The sequence below is a fragment of the Echeneis naucrates genome, chromosome 14 (genome assembly GCF_900963305.1).
Source record: "Echeneis naucrates chromosome 14, fEcheNa1.1, whole genome shotgun sequence".
Lineage (NCBI taxonomy): Eukaryota > Metazoa > Chordata > Actinopteri > Carangiformes > Echeneidae > Echeneis > Echeneis naucrates.
Window position 1 is genome coordinate 19,318,686 of NC_042524.1, and position 22,342 is coordinate 19,341,027.

At 41.1% G+C, this 22,342-nt stretch overlaps 1 protein-coding gene across 1 annotated transcript in view; it reads left to right on the forward strand.

Moving 5' to 3' along the window:
* The first annotated feature begins 231 nt into the window (after positions 1 to 231).
* igsf9bb (immunoglobulin superfamily, member 9Bb) overlaps positions 232 to 22,342 on the forward strand; it is a 113,287-nt gene continuing 91,176 nt past the window's right edge. Inside the window, exon 1 of the mRNA XM_029519620.1 lies at positions 232 to 417. Within this exon, the coding sequence (XP_029375480.1) occupies positions 354 to 417 (64 nt within the window). The 5' untranslated portion in view covers positions 232 to 353. The remainder of the gene's footprint in view (positions 418 to 22,342) is intronic.

The following is a 22,342-nucleotide window of genomic DNA, read 5'->3' on the forward strand; positions in this document are numbered from 1 at the left end:
CGCGTCATGATAGCTGGCATACTGACAGCGCAGGTAACCAATCAGCGGCCGGGACCTCCCCAAGTGCATCAATGAAAGGAGTGCGTGGGCGGGCCGGTTGCTATCTAAAAGCTTGGGTTTGGTTTCATAGCGCCGTCTGCTCTCGTCCCATTGGCGCAAGTGATCCGTCTCAGGATGCGCGAGGAGAGCGGAGGAGAGGGGAAGAGAGAGGGGAAAGCGCCGGAGGAGAAGTGTCCAGGGCTCGGCTAACAATAACAGTGGACACCGGCCCGCTTTACTGTCCGGGATGACAGAGTCACCGAAAGGGGCACTTTGAGATATGATGAGCTTTATTTCTGGCCGGCAATAGTACTATGATTTGGTATGTGGCCACTTTGATAGCAAGTGTATTCAGCACCCGAGGAACGGCCGCTCAAGGTGAGTCGAAGTGCAGCGTCTCCATCCTCCGCCCGCCGCTCAACTTTCTTCTCCGTGCTTTTGTCTGTCCTCTCTGTTTTATAACTTTCACCGTGTCGCTTGCATGTTAGAAATGCCACTTGACGTAATGAACTTGATGCATGTGTTGATCACTGCACCTGAGCGGAGCCGGGCCGGCAGAGGCTGGCCGCTCGGACCAGTCGGTTCCCCGAGACTGGAAAGATAACGGAGCTTTAGTCATAAGTGCCTCCAAGTCATCTGACCACAGCTGTTTGACGGACTTGGGTGGGAGGGGGCGCTGCTCATTCCTGCTGTGAAACATGACGGGGATGCAAGGTGCTTGGTGTTAAACGGAGTTGTGACGTTCTTGGCATCACGCTGGTAGATTTTGCAGTCTCCCTGGGCTGACATGTCCCTCCCAGGATGGATGTGGAGCTCTGTGGGCTCTGCCGCTGGGCTCATCGAGTTGCACGTCGGCTGCCAGCGTTTTGGTGAAACGTGAAGGCAAATGTGATTAATATGGTGCGCTGCTGTAGACGTTATTAAAATGTTATGAGTGGATTAATCTCTTCCTGGGGAGCCGATCCTGCTCAAGCTCCAGTCTATCCCGGCTCTGTCCGCCAGAGGGAGCACCTCCTGGGCCAGCGCAGGTAAACGGCTCCCGGGCTGTTGCTCCGTCAGTCACGGAGGACACAACTTTGTTGCTGTTGAGAGTAGAATGTGCTCTGTGACATGATATGACATGATGGCTTCATGGCTGACGGTTGCTGAAGCTGTACCCCCTGCAGCTCACTTCTGGCCTCCTCGACGAGAGGAGGAGGGGATGGAATGGAAAGTGTTTCTCCCTCTCTAGCAGAAAACCAACGGGTTCCATTCAGAAAGCAGCAGAATACCATTTCATATTATAAGTACACAGCTTTTCATTTGTTCTATCAAATGTAAGAAAATAGTGAAAAACGACCGTTAGAATTTTCAAACACCTGGTTTCGGACCAAACTCTGAAGGCTCAGTTTGTCATCGAGGAAATGAGAAAACCATACTTTTCTGATGTTTGAGTCTTCGTTAATAGACTAAAGCTCCATGACATCATCATCATCAAGCCAGCAGTACAAAACGTAATTATGTGTGTGTGTTGGCTCCTATGCTCAGGGACAAGCAGACGCGAGGAGCAAGAGCAGCTACAGCAGTGTCACACTGCACCCTCTAGAAAATTTCGTTTTTGTCACTTTTTTCCTCCATCTCTTCTTGCCACTCACCTACACAAGAGAGGTGAGATGGAGGGAAGTAGGACACCACCTGTTTTTGAGCATCATTGATTGGATGATGAAAAGAGATCTTGAAGAACTTTCTCATCTCTGTGTGTTTAAACTTTTGGATCTCTCAGGTTTGCTTGTATTTTTTGTTGGCTTCACTCTGACGCGTGACTGAGTTTGGCAAACAGTTATGTAATGTCCCACCAAAAGAGGATGCACTTAAGCATTGCCTGTCAAAGGAAGCAGACTTAGGGAGATGTGTTTAAGATGCTTCGTCCCCACAGCTGGGGCAGCAGGGACTTTGGCAAAACCTGACCAGTACTGACTGTGACTGGACCGCTGTGCTCTGGAAAGGCCATTTCGTCAGCCAGACTAACTGGTTTTGCATACAGTCACTGCACTCTAACACATTGACAGAGCTTTCAATGCGCTGCAACATTCATGCATGTGCACACAAAAACACACAGTCACATCAGCCGGCAGAAGGTGCACAGGGTGGCATCTTTCTGGCTGAGTGCTGCTGTCTTGAGCTGACAAGTGAAAAATGCCAGTGATGACCCTGGACCCGAACCAGACTGCCTCTCGTTCTATCGCTTCTCTGGCTTCCTCTTTCCTTCCCTCCTTCCCTTTCCTGTGTTTCTCGCATCTGACTCAGGTCCTTGTCGACCTCCTTTCCTCTTCCCATTCCCCACTCAGTTCTGTCCTGACATCTTCCACTTCCTCACACTTGAATGAACTTTCTTTCCTCCAGGTTTCAAGCGGCCTCTATCAGCATGGTTGGGTAGCTGAGTGAAATGAACTTGTTGGGTTGTGTTAATGGAGGCTCAGGGTGCGCTCCACAGCAACCGTCTGTTGCCATACACAGACACACTTGTTGCAGACACTCATGCATTTACACACATGCGTCACACACACACACGTCAACACACAGCCATCCCCTCAGGGAGCAGTGTGTCTTTAACCAGGATGTGAACATATGTCCACTAACAGGCTGTCTGCCCCAGTCTAAGTTGGACCAATTATGACTAAGCCGTGTGATAAATGCCACTCTGTTGCTTGATAAATACATACAGCATAACATGCCAAGAGGGCTGGGCAGACAGAACAGGAGGGGGTGTGTACATGGATGTTGTTTTGTATAATGGATAGAAATAACGGAAATCTGCTTTGACATCCCCTGTGCTGGTGCAGACTGGTTTGAGCTTAATCATTATCTTCGTTGTCATTTGTTGTCACATATTTGGAGCAGTTTGTTACCAAGTGTAACCACCCACAAAAAAAAAAAAAAAACAATAGAAAATAAAAAATCGTGAAATGACCTGAATTTATTTGTTAATATTAGCTTAGGTTTTACACAAGGTAGACATGGTGGTACACTGCTTTGTCCTCTTGCCTTAAAGCAAGTTATGGGTTCAAACCCCCAGGTCTCTGAATAGTTGTAGTTGTGGTTGTTCCAGTACATAAGGTTAATTTTTGTCTCTAGATTGCAGAGCGTTTAGATGTTTAAATTTGAGCATAAATGTCTTCAATATATTCCAGTTAGGACGACACAATATGCAAAAAAAATGATACTTCAATAATTTTGCAGATACAGTGACATGTCATATAATTTTTAACTAGAATGATTGCATTTGCGTTATTTTCTTTGACAAAACATTATATGAATTTTATTGAGTCTTGTCCCAAACAAACATGTTCCTTTATGCTTATAAAATTGGATATGGAAATCTGGGTGTCTCAGTAGCGCCGCACTGTTCTAACAATGGACCACAATTATGTCTGGGCAATAAATTGAGTCAAAAGCAACTGGACTTTGATTTGTCTAAGAAGACATTTTGCCTTTTATCCAAGGGGCTTCATCACTTTTCAACACATTGGTCTGACTAGTCCTCAGGAGTCTGACATCAGACAAATATAAGTCCAGTCCAGACAAGTTTAAGTCCAGTTGCTTTAGATTCAGTTTGTTGCCAATTTGCTGATATGACTATGAATGAGAATATACACAGAATATACAAAGAAAATCGATCACAATGTCATGACATATTTTACCTCTATCAAAAAAACAGCTGCTTCTGGCTTTTTTATTATTTATTTATTGTAGTTCTGCAATATTGCATATTGCACCTGGATATTTTGTGATTTCAATCATACTTCAATAAATTGTGCAGCTCTAATTGCAATAATGTAATCAAGCCTTCAGGATGTTCTGTTCTAATCAAAGTCAGAGAGAAACATGGGCAATGAGAAACGGTGGCAGGCTAAGCTACTGTAAGTAAAGCATATCTTGCAGTATGGCACAAAGTCTAACTTATGTCACAGTGATTCTAGGAGAGATCATGGTTCTTTGTTCTATGATCATTTATTATGCTTTTATGTTTCCCAAACATAGGCCCAAAACCCCACCAGCCTTGTTTATGTAGGATTTGACATCATCATGATGCTTTTATTAGAAATCATATAACTCATTCACGTTCATACATCCACAAGTAAATAAAATTTGTAAAGGAAAATACATTCCGTGACTTTTTGCTCTAAACTATTATTATACCAACTGCTAATTAAAACTCCTGACATCCTCTTGTTAGTCGACAGGTTGGAAGTTGAACGGAATGTCCGTATAGAATCATAGTTTAAATCACAAGTTATGAGGGCGGCGTAGTGATTAGTGCTGTTGCCCCACAATAAGAAGGTCGCAGGTTTGACTCCCAGCTTGGGTCCTTTCTGTGTGGAGTTTGCATGTTCTCCCTGTGTCTGAGTTTCCTCCAGGTACCCCAGTTTTCTCCCACCTTCCAAAGACATGCATGTCTAGGTTAACTTGGCTAAATTGTCTGTAGGTCTGAATGTGCATGTAAGTGGTTGTTCGTCTTTCTGTGTTGGCCCTCTGATGGACTGGCGACCTGTACAGAGTATACACCACCATTTGCCCGGAATGTTGGCTGGGTTTGGCTCCAGTACTTCCACAACTGGAAACGGAAAAGCAGTAGAAGATAGATGGATGGATGACAAGCCATGAAACAGACCACTTCCGACTCTCTTTGACAATGCCTTAAATCAGAATGATAGACATATGTGCGCTGACTTTTACAGTCAACCAATGTTCTCATGTTTTGTACTGATATATCCCTAAAAAGACCTTCTCTACTTCCTGTTCTGTCTAAACTCTCTGCAGGTTTTGCACAGAAATGCTGCTTTTAAAATGTGCATTTTAGTTTTGGCACACTGTGCTCCAATAGCATCAGGACAGCTGGCCTAGTACACATTGACTGTAACTAATCCATAAATTACCTGATTAATGGAAATAGATATCACATCATCTATGTTGTACTAACTGATGTCTATTTTTAGCTTTACTGTAGCTGGAGAAGTGCTGCTTGCTCTTACAGCACATCACTAGTTAGACCTCAGGTAGATGTAGGATTTAATATCTCAGATATGACAATATTTTTAATTTAAGTAAGAAAACAACATGAAAAGTAAAAAGAAAAAATGTCTGACAGTGTCCAGAAGTCAGAGGTTGCCTAAGTTATTTGTTTTAAAATAAATCAATCTTTAGTGAAACTGTATTATTGAAAAATTTAAACTGGAAAGGTAGAATATTTACCCATGAAGTCATCAAATAAACTACTATTAAATCAATCTACTGATTATATCGCACTCTTTAGACTAAGAGTAATGTATAACTCTAAATATGGAGTTATTTCATTGCCATGGTAACACTCATGCACGTCAGCAGATGTGTGTGGGGTGGTTTTCATCCACCAGACAGTAAAAGGGAGTAAAATTGAGGTGTGTGGTGCATTTTTGTTCAATATTGGGCAGAGCAGATGCATCTGTAATGTCACTTGAAAGATACTGTTTGGGTCAAACTCGGAAAAAGGGGCTGTGTAGTGTCTAAGCCCAGCGCTAATAATATGTGAGTACAATTGGCTCCTATAAAGTTTCTTTCATTGGATTAGTCAGGTCTGAATCATGGTAATTATCTAAAATAGCTCTTCCCACAGCAACCTACAACACAGCAGATGCACAGGTGATGGACAGCATGCTGCATTTATTGTCTGAAGGCACCTTTATATATGCACTGTCTGTTGAAAGTGAATTGGTTTCTTCCAATGCTCAGCTGCTGTTGTGCACATTTAACTAAGGTCTTAGATTCTAACACAGGAATTTCATCTTTCAAAATGTTCCAGAGAAATTGGCTCAGTTTTATCCATCTTGTAACATTTGTATTTGTGTTGCTTTTCCAGACTGACTGGAAAAAGTTAGCATTTCCACTTATGACCCCCTGTTCAGGTGACTGATTGGATGCTGAATCCATCTTGGCTGTATTTACAACTGCATATACTTTTTGGTATAGTTAGATGAGATTAATCTGAAACTCTGAAACTTTCCAGTTTCTGCCTGTGATTCAGTGACAACACATCAGAGCTCAGTCAGATCGTGTGTATTTTTGGGTAAACTGTGTAAATGGGCTGGCAAGCTGGTGCCTAATTAATTTTATTCTCCAGAAACTTTCTTCGTCTCCCAGTTTTCTGATGTTCCCCACAATGTGATCACTTAATGAGTCTTCTCTCTTTAAGTGGGTGGCTGCCTGGCAAAAACAAAGCTGCTGACCAAGAAAAGGGAAACAGTGTAGATTCAAAACCTGTGGGTGTTCAGCATTTTCTTACTGAAGGACCTGTATGCTGACTCTGTCTTCTTTTTATTGATCCAATGCTGATCACTGACGTTAACAACTACATTACTCAGCGTATTTTACCTTCAGAAAATTACGCTCCATAACTCTTGAGCTCCACAGCTCACAAACTTACACATGTGGTGCAAACAAGTAAATAAAAAAAAAATTGAAAGCTGTTCACAGCATTATAATGCAGCACCCTGGGATGAAGTGGTCAGATCCTGAAAATTTCAGAACTGCAAATATGTAAAAGCCACTCATAATTTCACCAATGAGCCAGAGCACCACTGCTGAAATCACAGTATTCATTAATATTTATGATGGAATCTAACCATGGGAACTCATGCTTCATGTGGCTGAGATTGTACCACACACTCACAAACAAATACACTCATATACCTCACAGTAGTGTCAATGACTAGCTGTTAATTGCTGCAGGAGAAGGACCCTGGACCCGTAGTGTAGTTGCTTTGGGCATGGGTGCAAATATTTTCCCTGAACCCCTCCCTTACACCCACCTGAAAATACTAGGCTTTGATCAGGACCATTGATAGTCAGTCGCCTGTATGACCATACTTTGCAGCTCATGTGAACAAATCAAAATGCAGAAAGTCACAGCACAAAGGCCATCAAGAAACACATAGCAACTCATAACTACATGGATGCACAATCTATTGATACTCTTTATTTTAGCATATATATATATATATGTGTGTGTGTGTGTGTGTGTAGTGAAAGCATTAAAATTACCTCTTACTCACCTCACTTTTTTAAAATTAAGACACATTATTGAGAATACAGAGCATGTCTGAAGATGAGTATCATGACGTGGATGCTTATATTGATTGACAGGGGCCTGGGTTATTTTCTTCCATTTCTCTGAGCAGTATTGTTGACAGAGTCATAAACTTTGACCGCGCTGAGTATGCCTCTTCCCTGGCTGGTGTTAGTAATTCAGAGTAAAAAACGTGACTTCTCAAATTGGTGTGCCACAAATGAAGGTTGGAAGATGATAGTACCACAGACACGATAGACAGACTGCCATAGCTAATACAGGTTACTTGTAGGTGGTTATTTTTAACTAGAATTCTTTTGCTTTGGTGTGTTTGCAGAGTCTAGGAGAGTACTTCTTGATGTTGTTGTTGTTGCATCTTTTAAGGTTTAAGGTTCAGGACATTGATGAAACTATTTCATTTTGTTTGTGCAATATAAAAGAGTTGTCAAAGCACTTTTTAATTTTGAAGGGGGCTTGGGTCCGTTGGAGCTACAGCACACCTTCCTACCAAGGCACCACCTTCTCCATCAGGCTGTTCCCATGCTGTCAGATCTGTTGAAAACTTGTTTCCTCCTGCACTGCTCATGTTGTTTAATGAGTCTGCATGTGAGAGAGGAGCTATGCATCACTTTTTACTGCAGACTAGAGTTTAATGTTAAATCAGAGTCAGATGGTGTTCACTGAGCCCTGGGGCTTCAGATAATGTGCTTCTCTAATTCCAACATTCAACTTCCTGGATTGAGGTCAGGCACCCTGCTCGAATCAGAGAACACATCTCAACTTAAAGCTTCCTGCACACTGACTAAATGCCTCAACATTTTTTATTGGCAATTGGTTATTTCTGTATGCAAGTTTTCGGCTTTCACCTTCATGTTGACCAACCATTCTTAGGCATTTGGTTGCTCATACTTGAGCTAGATGATTTCAACACTAGTACTCCCAGCGGGCAATTTCTTTATCTAGTATAATCATTTTTCATCTGTTATCGTGCGGTAACATTGCATCAGGAAGAAAAACCTGGTTTGAACAGTTAACATGTATCAACAGTTTGTTTGGTACTAAACTGTAAAGAGTTTAAAGTGTGTAAAGTGTTTTGTCCATGTTGCAGCCTAAAGTATTTGTACACTTTCTGATTTAATGAGTGTGTTATTGCTGCTGTGTTGTCATTCTGTGCTGACATTAAAACATAATCTGCTGTTGACAGTTCGTCCTCCATGTATGGGGGAAGTAAAACAACTTGGGGCAAGTAGCATACATTCAGAAAAGTCACCAACCTTTAGATGCCAATCAGTCTGGTATTTGGGCCAAGGAACAGTGAGTAGCAGCTGCTGTCAGACCCCCAAGCTCCAAGCAGCCTCCATTTTTGGTTCAGTGAACTAGTCCATCAGGGCGTTGGAGCTGTATCAAGTGAAAGAGGAGATTGTCAGCTCCTTGTGTAATTTTCAGTTGTTCCGGATCACTGTTGATTATACAGGTGTATCCCCGAAATTGAAAAGTACATTTTTATTTGTAATTTTCTTCAAAAGGTAAACCTTTTGCATGTTGTAGATTCATTACCCATGGTGCAAGGGTAGTGTAGAGTCAAATATTTCAAGCCACTCTTTGGTTTCATTTGGATGATTACGGATCATAAAACAATTTCTTGAAATATTGGATTATTTTCTACAAATAAAAAGGAATTTTCAAAAATGTGCAAGTTCTGTAAAGTATGTTCATCTGTCACTGATTACTTGGTGGGGTGGTGGATTGGCCTGTAGCTCTGCTGAGGTGTTACTGAAGTCCAGGCTGTTTTGATATCTCCAGCTCATTTGGGTTGTTTGGTTGGTTGTTTCTGAACTTCCTCTTAACAACAGTCCATAGATCCTCTATTTGGTTCAGGTCAGGCCAGTTTACCTGATCAAACTCAGTGACCCAACAGCAGCCCCAAATCATTACCTACTGAGGAAATGCCATTCTGGATGGGTTTGGACTCTCCCTTCTCCTCCAGACTCAGGGGCCTTGATTTTGATTTTTTGACTTTACCTCAGGCTTCCAGTTAGTCATTGTGGGTGTGTGGGTTTGTTTGCACCATCCTACAATGTCCCAGAGTTATTACTTCATTCTTTGCAGGGGAGGACTTCTGGGTTATCTCAATTGCATTTCAGCATGGAAAGGATTCACCAGGTACTGATTGCTGTATCCACAGGTGCACTTCAGTGTCGATAAGACAATATCTGTGGAGTTGTCTCTTGGCTTATATAAAAACGGCCTCACTGTTCCGTTGTGGTGCTGACCATGTGCTGAGAACAAAGGGAGGCCTACAACAATGTCAAAAGTCTGATAAGAGTTGAGCAGAGAACAAAGGATCAAAAGGACTCGTTGAAAATTGTGCCAGTATGCTCAGCTGGTAAGGATGTGGCTAAGCCCGGGTCAGGTGGACACAGGGGTCAGGTGGTAACACCCAAGACCAACACAACATTGCTGTCCTCTCCCCTTTTGAAGTGTTATTCACCATCTTGGTATCAGCCATTTTGTGCTCCACACTTCAAAACACCCATCCCCATACAGTTACACATACCCACTTCAACACACACACACACACACACACACACACTTCCCCTCTAGTTCCCTCTATAGTAACTTTGTTAGATAGTTAAAGTTACTTGTAAGTTAAATATGGCTGATCCTTAGTTAAGCCAATGCCTGTTTTTAAGACGATAGAGACCTGATTGTAATACAACATAAATGGTGCCCCGTGGGAGACTGTCTCACAACAGTTTTTACCCACCTTACTTTCACCTGACTCTCACGGCGTGTCTTCAGGTGTATGAGGGGCTGAAATAGATTGTGGTATTTTCTGATGAGTGTGTGTATAGTACAATAATTGTGAAAAAGTATTTGACCAGGAATGTGAGGTAGGAGGGCGCTGCTTTCTGGTATTTGTTCTTATTGTACTGCACTAGTTTTGCTGACTCATCTTAAAACTGCCCAGTTACAATGTGTTGTAGTGTGTCGACTGCAGTCACACTGTGGAGGGGGGACACATTTTCAAAACCTGTATTGAGTTATGTTGAGGGATTAGTGCGACCATTAGGTTGTATTGAAGCCTCTGTTTAAGTTTTTGACAACAAGCCAAAGCAAAGGGAATGTGCAATTTTTAGTGTCCATATTCCTCTTAAGGGGCAGCATGGCATCTTAATGGTTACCACTACACAAGAAGAAGATAGCGGGTTTGGTTGCCAAGCCTGGGGCCTTTCTGTGTGGAGTTTGCATGTTCTCCCCCGCGTCCTGTCACTGTTCAGAGAAATGCATTCATCGGGTGGCTGGTGAATCTAAATTGTCCATAGGTCTGAGTGCGAATGGCTGTTTGTCTCTGTCTGTCTCTGTGTGTTGGCCCTGTGATGGATTGTCGACCTGTCCAGGGTGTACCCTGTCCTCGACCAGTGTGAGCTGGGATTGGCTCCAGCACCCCCAGCAACCTGGAAACGGAAAAGCTGTAGAAGATGGATGAATGAATGAATATTGGAAACTGAAGGTTGTGTTTTCCCTTATAAAAATATAGAAATAGATAGAAATACATACATTTTCAGTTGTGGTGATGATCCTGACGTTCGGTAACGGGGCCTATCCTGCCCTGACACCTGATGGATGCTGTCAGCTAAAATAAAATTCCTCCCTGTGTCAAGTCTGCTACTGCTGTAGCGCTGTTCTGTTTCTCCACTCAGAGTCTACAGTGCAGCATCTCCCTGTGTATGCGAGAATGCATGTTTATTTATATGTACTCATACTTGTGACGAAGTGGAAGTGGCAAAATAACATTTCACATGTTGAAAGCATTTGTGTTCATCTGCATAGAGAAGTGCCTGAAACATCTTACAGCTTCTCATGTTGAGCTGTTTCACTTTCACTGGTTCACATAACAAATGCAACCATCAGCATACCAGCTTAACCCTATGAGTAATTTGACAGTAGACCAAAATAAATGCCTGCTCACATCCTCTCTGCAGTCAATGTCAAAGATCTTCTGTTAGGGCAGAGCAGCTTTCAGAGCAGCTAGGTGAATGGGATTGTATACAGACTACATTTACATATCTCACAGTGCCTAGACTTTACAGTTCTGACATAAAAGGTTTCATGTAAGAACCAGTCTTGCTAGCCTGCATTAATGCTCCACATAAATTAAATGTCATATTGACACTGCTGAGCTTTAAATGCAACACTTGTGTTTGAGGAAGACAAACGACACTGCACAGATAGGATTAGTCCTAGCCATAACATCTGGTGACTGCTATGACACATTTTATGTCAAATGAAGTTTATGTCAATTGATAACTGCATTTATCCTGTGGTGTTGACACCTGACAGCAGGAATGGTGAAGTCACAGTAATTACTTCAGTGGACTGATGTGAATCTGTTCAGATCAGATCTCTTCATACCCTGAGGACTGAGGGTAATGTACTGATAGTCATCATTGGTATCAGCATCCTGCACTATAGCTGGGAAATGCTGAAAAATTCCTTCTTGTGGCACCTGTCAATCAAAGTGAATGAAAAAGCCATCAGTGTCAAACCTCATTAATGGGCCTTAAATGGTCTACTGGTCTAATTTACAGTTGTGGGAGGAAAGATAATTTTTTTCTATAATGGGGACTACACCCATGCCTTCTGGCAGATTTTGCAGATTAAAGGCCTCATTATTCTAACCTGTTTGGGACCTGTTCTCAGCTATATGGATAGGCAGATATATTGATGGGATTGTGTTACTACTAACTACCATTTCCTCTTTGGGTTCTGTTGGTTGGTTTCCACTGTGCTTTCCGCTTCTGCTATGCTGTATACATCCGTGCTCCCCTAAAAGTGCTGTGGACGAGTCCTTGTGGATGACATAAAACAATAAGTGCAAAGTAGTAGCGTTGCTGCAGTTAGCTGAGCTAACCCAGTAGCCTATGCGTTGACGATATGAACAATAGAGGATTATATATCGAATGGTAGATATTTTTATATCGCACCACAACATATATTGTAATATCGCACAGCATTCATTTACATATTGGATGAGAAGGAAGACCCCTTAGGATTGTTTTCTTTGGTCCCCGGGGAGATGGGGATCCAATGTGGCGGATGTTTTGGTGAAGAGAAGAGTCTGCTGCAGTTGCTAGATTCTTCTTGCCTCGTCTTCTCTAATGCATCCTTTGGCTTTTTAATTTCACAACTGTGACATTGCAAGAAACCTCTGAAGTGATCCTGACATTGTTTGTAGACATTGGTAACACTTGCTCTTTCAAGTATGTGTGTGCAGTCAGATTCCTCCAAAGCACTCAAAACAAAGCCTTCCCTGGAGCTGACAGTGTATTCCTGATCTCCTGCTCAGATCTGAGCTTTCACAATGCAGTGTCTCTTCATTGTTGTGCTCATACACTGCCAGTGTCTCAGACATGGACACATGGACACTGACACTGTCAGGCAGAGGGGGCAGTGTATTCATCCTGTAAGATAGAGCTGTGTGGCTCACTCTCATGTGACAATATAAAGAAGTTGCTGTGTACTTAATTGTGTGTTTTTAAGTAAGCCTGATTTCAGTGCATGCTCTGAACAGAGTGTTTTCCTGTGGTTTTCGGTAATGGCTTCCTACAAACATACATCTTGGTTTCTCTGTCCTGCCCTACTCAGTATGCTCTCTCTGAATACTCCATTACCCCGCCCCCCTCCTTTCCTCCAGCCGTTCTAAGCTGCCTGACTCCCTCCCTTGTCTCATTTTACAGCCAGGCCCAGTGATACAGCACAGTCAGCTTCCTCCACAGCAACTTCTCTAGACCCATTAAACATTCATCGGCTCGGGCCATAAGATACCTCACCATACCCTGTGCTCTAAATTCAGCCTCAGCTTTATATCCCAACATCCTAAAGTGTACAGGCTTGGCTGCATGGAAGACATGCAGTAGGAAATGCATGCCCTAGACAAACTGATTATATTGGTATTTGGCCTATGTGTCACTGTGGATGACACACGATCCCTTTTCTGTTGTGTGGTGGCTTTGAACATGTATACCACTAATAAATGTCTGTTGTGACTAGGTGTAATTGGGTCCAAAATGATAAGAGCAGCAAACGATTACCAGGTTGTTCTGCAACAAATCTACCACTAAATACACAATGTCACCACCTTTGAGGTAGACTCGGATAGCATAATCTAAAAGATAGCATAATCTTAAAGATACTGTCTCAAGTTTATACCATCCATTGGTCCACTGACAGAGTATTGGAGTTTCGAACAAATGTAATTTCTTTAGTGAGAGGACAGACATTTCAATTACTGCTAATTAATTTGAAGGGTTTCATACTTGTTCTATTATCTGACAAGAGAAACAGAAAAGCATGTAGATGAGAATGGCTTCATTCTGACTTCACTTGTATTAAAATAGTGTTTATGTGACAGAGAACAGAGGAAGAGAAAACAGATGGAAGCTGAGATCAGTTGAGATAAGGCTGACATCATGCAAAGTTAACAAGTGATCTTTTGATAGAATTATTAAGAATAATTAATTTCAGCATTACCTAGCAACAATAAGTGACTTTTTATTCAGTCTTTAGCTTCTTTGCATTGAGACATGCCCAATTAGAGTCGTCAATTATTCTAATGCACATGTCTGTGGGATGAAGCCAGATTACCTAGAGGGTACCCACACAAGGAGGAAACATGAAGGCTCCAGGTCCTGGATTTGAACCCAAAAATTCCCCCCCAGTGAGAATAACTGGCCAACACTAATGATAGATAAGTTGAGGTGAGGTGAGCAGCAAACAGCTGTCATATCGAAATGGAGACATATTAGGGGAGCTGGCAAAGTATATCACTCACCACCAGGGAAAATTTGCTTTCTGTGAAGTAAACACATGCTTGGCTCAAGCATTTTGCAAAATGTTACAGAATCTGTCTCCTGCATTTGTCTTGAATCCTATTTTATAATCTCAGTGTCTGCTATGGTTGTCATGTTAGCACTTCCTTTATTTCTTCTTTTTCTTAAATAATGAGACATCTGGTCATAAATTTATGAAGAAAAAGCTTTAGCAATTATTTCTTCATCATTGACAGTTCCATTATTAACTATAGGCTCAGGTCTGTCCCCTCAGCTGCTGTGACCTTATATGGTGACCTTGTCAGAGCAATGACACCCACACATTACCAGCCATTAAGCAGCTGTGAATGTCAGGACTGAAGAACAAACAGTCAGATGGCACTTGGCTCCTCAGTCTTTCCCTTGATTTGACATTTGTTTATTGATTGTGGTTGGAAAACACAGGTCAGGTCTGAAGAAACAGATGGTGACTAATCGGAGTGATAGCTCATATAGCTATAGAGAGAGGGAGATTTATTTCAAAAGTGTTCCCTCTGCTTTCTGCCAGATGTCAGCTACACACTGCAAAGCCTGAATGTTCTGGATTGATTAAATGTCTCTTTTGAAGGCCACTGCTGCTAAACTGTACGGCCAACGACAGAAGCGGTGGCATTTTAGCACCTGTGCATAAACCGTGTCTGCTGTGAGAAATGCTGTCTCACCTTCTTCATATTGGAGTCACTCATTTGTCTTAGCAGGATTTTGAAATTATAATTTGTGATGCAACATATTATACTAGCATATATTTTCACGCATCTGGCTAATAACTGCAGTCATTTAAATCAAATAAATAGGAACTGTATGCTACAGAGGGACAGCTGTCATTGTTGATGTCTTTCCTGGCAGAAAAGAAAACCCTAACCCTTGAGGGGAACTGCTTTGGATTATGCCGAATAGTGATATACCATGCACTCTAGGATCAGATGTTAAAGGTCCAGAGTCTAAAGGTAGAACTCCACGTGGCCTTTGATTATAAAACAGGTCTGATTTTTATATTAATACAGAGAACGTATGAACGACTCCACAAAGAAATTCAGAAGCTTAGCCTTAAACTCAGCTGTCAGGAACTTTGTGATTTGACAATAAAGCAGTCACTACTCTCAGCAACCTTCCAAGACACCCCACCTGAACCTGTCATACCACAGTGCTAACCTGAAATCTATGTCAGAGAACCTGACAATCAGATACTCAAATAATAGTCAGCTCATCAGAAGAGAGGATTGGATCCTCTCTCTGCTGATCAGCTCACTGACCTACTGTTACCAGAGCTTCAGAGAGAAGAGATTTAAAACTACACTGAGATGGATTTTGGTTATTAAAACCACAAATATATCTTCTTATATAATAACCCTTCAGATAGAGAATATAGGATCTTTAAGCCTGAGGCAGGGATCTTTCTCAATACATAATTCAGCTACATATTGCTGTGATTAGCATCTCAATGAAATGAAGGCTTTTATTTGCAAATATGAGCTGTTTCAATGGACTCAGTGTAGAAATCTCAGGATCATAACTTAAATAGATAAAAGTATATCACTGTACATTCTGGTTTTACAACAGGGAAGACCTCCAGGATAGAATTGAACCAATCAGTTCAACCAGTGTGTGTCTGCCACCTCCTTAAGCTTTCCTACTGAACTCTGGATGAATCCTGAATGCGTTTTTTTGCCTCTCATCTATAGTAGATATAGGTTAATTGATTGTGTTTTTCTGTGGTGTCTTTGTGTGCCTCTTGTTGCACAGCATATTAGAAACTCCACTGCCTCATTCTGAAAGAAGTCATTAGAGGCAGTCTGGCCTGCCTCCGGCCTGACCTTTAGCTATGGCCCAACACTAAGTGGTTTGCTTACATAATCCTGAGAAGACACAGCACACATTTGTGATGAAGAAGAAAATGTGTGCACACATTGAAATATCATTGAAGTGTATAAGCTGAGTACAGCTGATTTGTAATGAAACTGACAAGGAAGGGCAGCACAGCGAAATATTGGTTGGCGCTGTTGCCTCACAGCAAAAAGCTGGGGGTTCAATGAGCGAGTACACCACTATCTGTATCCCTATCTGTTCAACCATCTGCATTATTTGTATCCGTATACGTACTTGGAAGGGGCGGGACATAAACCAGAAGTGGGCGTGGTTTATATAAGAAACTTGTACACAAGCACCACTTCTGTGACAAATCAAGTTTTTCCCCATAACTCCATAAAGTGGGCAAATTTGAAACATTTGGTTTAATGGTAGCAATGTGTTGAATCAGAATAGGACACAGTGATTTAAACGGGACACTTTATACAATTGGAAAACATCCAACTACTGTGTGTGACACCTGTAAACAAGCCAAAACAATAGAACATGATATTCTTAATTGTAGAAGTTATACAAGAAAGACTGAGTGCGGTTACAGGGATGAGTTGGACTGATAGGGTGTGATAGAGTGTGGTGAAAGTGGACAAGGCCAGTGATATTTATTTGAATTTCTTTTAAGAACTGGATTGATAAGGAGAATTTAAACTGTAGATATAATTAGTCCCAGTAGGTGGTGGTAATGCAACTGATAGGATGCCAGCTACCTTCAAACTTTAAAGAAGAAGAAGAACATTTGGGTTATAAAAAGCTATTTTAAAATGATGATGTAATAGTGTGGATGTAGCTGAACTTATTGTCTCTATTAGGTTAAATGATGATCTTACTGGGGACTCCATCAGGTAGTTGTAAATATCGATGTATGTCACTCAGCCGTTCAGTGGAATAATTTCTCCATGAAAATGAAGGCAAGCAGAAGGGACAATGAGAAAGACCCACATATGTGAGTTTTTACTGTACCATTTTTCTCCGGTACAGCTAGTGTGTTGAAATACTCATCTGACATGTTGAAATAATGTTTTAGGCTAATTACTGGACAGTGTATTTTAAATTATACCACTGGTTTTCTCCTCCGGTGGGCGCGGCTTTCGGAGTATGACACGCTGGGCTCTGTCTCTATCATAGGACGACCTGAGTCCAAGCACGGTTATTGACTCGTATTACTCGTACTTGTCAAAATACTTGTTTCAGCCAACTATCCTACTCAATCCTATGCGATTCCCAAGCCTGGGGACTTTCTGTGTGAAATTTTCATGCTCTCCCTGTGCTTGTGTGGGTTTCCTCCGGGTACTCCAGTTTCCTCCCATGGTCCAAAGACATCCATGTTTAGGTTAACTGATGACTCTAAATTGTCCATAGGTGTGAGTGTGAGTGCTTGTTCATCTCTGTCTGTCTCTGTATGTTGGCCCTGTGAAAGACTGGCAACCTGTCCAGGGTGTACCCCACACTTGCTCATTGTGAGCTGGGATTGGCTCCTGATTTATCCTGATTTATCAGGTGCTAGACAGGTCAGATGCTGCTGTGGAGGGGAATGAGTGTGATGGTAGTTGTCTCACTCAATAATTTCTGGTGTCATAGAGACAGGCTTGGAACTGACTGGTATTGCATTTTACTCCCAATCACCAGGAATGTGTTATCCCAAAGAATGCCGTTTTCGCCTTAATCAGTTCCTTCAGCACAGCCCTAAATCATTTGTATATACCTTTGGGGATATCATTGTAAATGTCTCACTATTTGCAAATTATATGGTTCAGTTCTCTTATGAGAAGAAATTACTGTTTTATTTTTTCGTATTTACAGTTAGTTAGGCCTGGCAAACTACTACTATTTTGCCCTGTAATATAGCTTTTACTGTCAATAAATGTTAGGGTTTAGCTGGGAATAGTGTCAACACAGAGAAACCATAAAATAAATATGTAGTGGAGTTTCAGACTGAAGCCTTAAAGCCATTAAATCAGCAATGCAAGAAAGAAGCATGCTGTTTGCTCTTTTTGTAGAAGTCATAAGGGCTCAGACTCTGCTGAGTTACTATGCTAATGATGGAAAGAAGTGAGAAGTCTTAACAACTGCAAAACATCTCTAGCATGCACTGTAGACAATGTTGATGTGGACAAAGTCTTCACACTAGCCTAATTTGTCCTTGACCTTGAAGGAAAAATATAGTCAAGTTAAAATTCTTGATTTTTTATGACTGTTGGCCATTGTGTGAGCTAAGAGTTATTGATGAGACTGTGAAGTGAAGCATTTGTTAGTTGTAACAATTGTCTAAATATAGCTAGAAATTAGTGTTACTTAAATAGGATACATATGGTACCGTAAAGCCATGTATGTTGAGACAGTTCACACATTGATTCTAATGCAGTTATAACCACACCAGCAATCACAGGTGATGTGAGGTGTCTGGTTTTCCTGTAGAACTCAGACCAGTCAGTTCAATATTTCATAAGACTAGCGAACTTTCTGACTCAGGCTCTGGGAGTACTTTAGAAATTCCAAACAGCTTCCCTGTATTTTCACTGAGACAACGCTTTTGTGGCAACTTTTTGCTACCCCCCCCCCCCCCAAAAAAAAAAAAAAAAAAAAAAATCCTGCAGTGACTGTTGTTCTCTTGGAAGTTTGTCTCATCTTGGCCATCAGGCTCGTATGCACCTCTCTCACCAAAGCAGTTTGTTGTGCCAAAGCTCTTCCTTTTAAGAATGACGGAGGAACCTTCAATGCAGTAGTAGTTTATTATTTTATTTATTTTTTTTTTTCATAGCCTTTTCCAGACTGGCACCTCCACACAATCCAATCCCTGAGCTCTGTGGGCACCTTCTTCCTCCTCATGCCTTGTTTGTTACTTTAAACATCATTATCAGAAATACTGGAGCTGAATTTAAGGCACATGGCACAGGCACAGAATAGATTTATCAATTTAATGTTTGTTTTTTTTTTGTTTAATATTGTTTAATAAGACAATATTTTAGCATAATAACAATTACAAAAAAGCAATACTTTCTGAATTAATCGCCATTGTTGACTATTGGTTTGAGAGTCACTGACCAATATGTGTGACTCTGCCTAGGAGCACAATGTGAATGTCAATATGAATGCGTACTTATATTCTCTAATCACACACCAGATTAGAAAATAGTTTTCTGAAAGGAGTGGTGTGATAATGACCTGTTCCCATTAAACAAGTGAAGGCGGCTGAAGCTTGTAATATAGGTTGACAGCTGAACAGATGCAAAATGTCTGCGTGCACTGTTCCTGACAAGAACTGCACCACTACACTTTCAGCCTATAACATGCAGTGTTTATTCTGAAAACATTTTCCTCACTTCATTTGGAAGTCCTCCAAGAGTACCTCTCTGTGGCAGCCCACAGTTTGATTAGGGCGTGCTCACCTTCCCAAATGAATCATAGATCTGCCAGACTTCGATTCGATTGCAGCACGTATGAAAGCATCAGTGTTTTTATTTTATTTTAATTATTTACCATCTCTAGGTGAAGACATTTTTTGCATGCACAATGAAACAAACAACAAAATAAATTATGTGAACGTAATAAAACATCTGAAGCAGGTAATGGAGGTTGCTCTCTTGTTTCTGCTGTCCTGACAGTCCAAGTGATGAAATAGAAGCTTTTCCATCAAATACTCACTGTATACAGTCAAATATTGGTTTTACTTCAGCCAGTTTTCTTTAGTACTTTGTGACCATTCTTGGTCCTTGGACCTTAATCGCAGCCAGTCAGCAGGAGGTAAGAAGCTAAAACACACTTTTTGTCCTCCAACAGTCATTCCATGGAAAAATCTTAGGCCCTTACAGTAGATAGAGGTCTGCATCACTTTGTGAAATACCCTCTTATTAGTGCAATATTTTTGGACAGCATTTAGTTAACTATACATATTTATGTCTTTGTGAAACCATAATAAGTTTTTCTTATTTGTATTTTTTAAATACTTTTAATTCTTTCAGGCAGAATTAAAGAGGTCATTCTAAAAAACAAACTGGTATATAAATGATGCCAACCTCAAAGTCGTATGCTGAAAGGAGCTCTTTCTGATGTTTTCGATTGCTTCAGAACTTCAGCTGCTGCAGTGTTAAACCATTAAACCATACTATAGCCTGGTGGTAAATGAGAGTGAGTTAGACTGACTGACTGGATACAGAATAGCTCGTTATCATGTTAATGTCAGCAAAACAAACACAAATAACCTTAGCATTAACAGTGGGTGCTTGCTGAAGAATACAGTTTGACGCTAACTCCCTTTATTTACTGGCAAGTGAACTGCTGTTTGCACTCTCTGCTGGCAAGGCAAACACGCAGTGAAGAGAAGAGCCACAGCTAACTAAGTATAATAGCAAAACAAGCGTTAGTATTGATCATTAGTGTTGTTTCCATCTGGAGACAGCCCTTAGTAAAGGAGGGAAATTTGATGCGGAAGCCATGTTTCTTCTAGATTGGTGAGTAAACAGCTAATACAGTTAATACTTGTTTCAAAGTGATAGCAAATTCTTAATTAGAACATTTAAATAGTGACAGTTGCTCCTGCCTTAAACATACAGGGTGTAATTGTAACAGCGGAACATGGTGCAATTATGAGCTAGAATGCTGAAAATGATTGTACATTTTTTCCAACATTAAATGCATTAGTAAAATCCTTGGCTCAGACGAGAAAGTTTAGATAGTAAGGTCACCTAGAGCCATCATCTAGTTTCCCAGCTTCCCCTCCTTCCCTACTTATTAATGACCGAGTTGTTGCAGTAGCATAGCTTCTTAAAGCTGCCCAGAAAATTATTCTGCATCGACCTGCGCAGCGCAGCAGCAGTGTTTCCTTTTACCTCTGCTGTTCTGCATAAGAGCCTGTGAAGTGGATGAGCTTTGGGCTTCAGACACTGAGTGCCTCAGACACTACTCTCATTTCGATGGTGTTGTTGATTCTTGTTTGGCTTAAGATATCAGGTGCTGAAGTGTGGATCAACCAATGGAGCCATATCAATCACACCCTTATGCTTTCTGGTTACCAAACTTCTCAGTAAGATATTCCATTTATGTCTTCTGAGAGCTTCAGGGCCACAGCTCTGAAGAGGTGCAGCACAGGTTTAAGGTAGGATATGTACAGAATTCACCAGAGAGTGAACCTGTGAATTTGTTTCGGGACTCATTCAAACCTACATCCTGCCAGTTGGACACTTGCTCTCCTATCAGCAGTAAATACCTGAGAGGTGGTCATGTGTTGCTCCACCAGCTTGACAGAAATAAGCCAAGCTCTTCCTGAATCACTGCCAGGATGAAGGAGGGCAGTGACAACTTTTCTTTGACAGGCCCTCTACCCTGTTCTCTCTGTTAAACGAAAGGAAAGTTAAGGAAAGAGATATAAACTAATTCATAGGTATAAATATAAGCAAACATTTTTGAGCAAAACGAAAATATGACATTTCTCTCAATCCACAAAAAAGCCTTCAGAAAAGGCAACAGAACATATAAATAATTACATCAGTATTACACATATTTCAGTTTCAAATAAAGCTTCATTGTTCTAGCTTGAAACCACAAAGGAAAAGAACAATTAAGAAATTGGTTGTCCAGTTGTTGGTATTTACTCAGATCCCAGTCCTTCAGTCATTCCTGGGGCTATAGTTTTACCTCCATATATCAGGAACAGGTGGTATTTGGAGGAATGTGCTTTGAAGAGTTGAGGCTATGACGAGAATTGATTAGACTCAGACTGGACCACATATCACAAGGTGTAGTATGAGGAATGAGAGCATTTGTGGTTGATGCCCCGTCATCTCACCATGCTCCACATACAATACAGCCTGAGATGTGCACTTCGTGACAAATGTTTCCAGTGAAGTAGCTTGTATCTGTCAAGGACTCCATCCACTGAATCCTCCATTTCATTGATGCAGGTGGGATCTATGTCTTTTGCAATGCAATATGAAATTGTATTTTTGATGTCTGTGTGTTTTGTTGTTTTTGCTGTTGTTGTTGTTGTTTTTTTAATGAATTTGAATGCATTTGCTGCTGTGTAGTCTCCTTGGACACTGGCATGGAACACTTGTCCTAGCTGTAATTTCTTACTGTGTGAGTTCAAACGTGTGACGTTGTTTCAAAGGATGAAAAAGATTTATGGTGTTGCTCTCTTTGATGTTTTAAATATAGCTCACTGTGCATGATGCTCTAGTACGTCCAACCATAAATAATTTTTTGCTCATTTCACACATACCAACAGTACCTTGTCCTGTCTTGTATTTATAGTTTCTGCTGTAGAACTGGTGGTTTGTGCTCTCAGCATATTATTAATTAGTGTTAAACAATTTTTGTTCAATTTAGTCCAATAGGAAGGATTAAAGTCCAAACTGTTGTCTTTATTTAGGCGATTTAGACTCTTTACAATATGACTTTGCTTTGCCTTTACGTCTGCTCCGTCTGAATTTTGCTGCAGCCACAATAGGACATCACAAACAATGAATAATTGTGGGACATCTCTGGTGGGGAA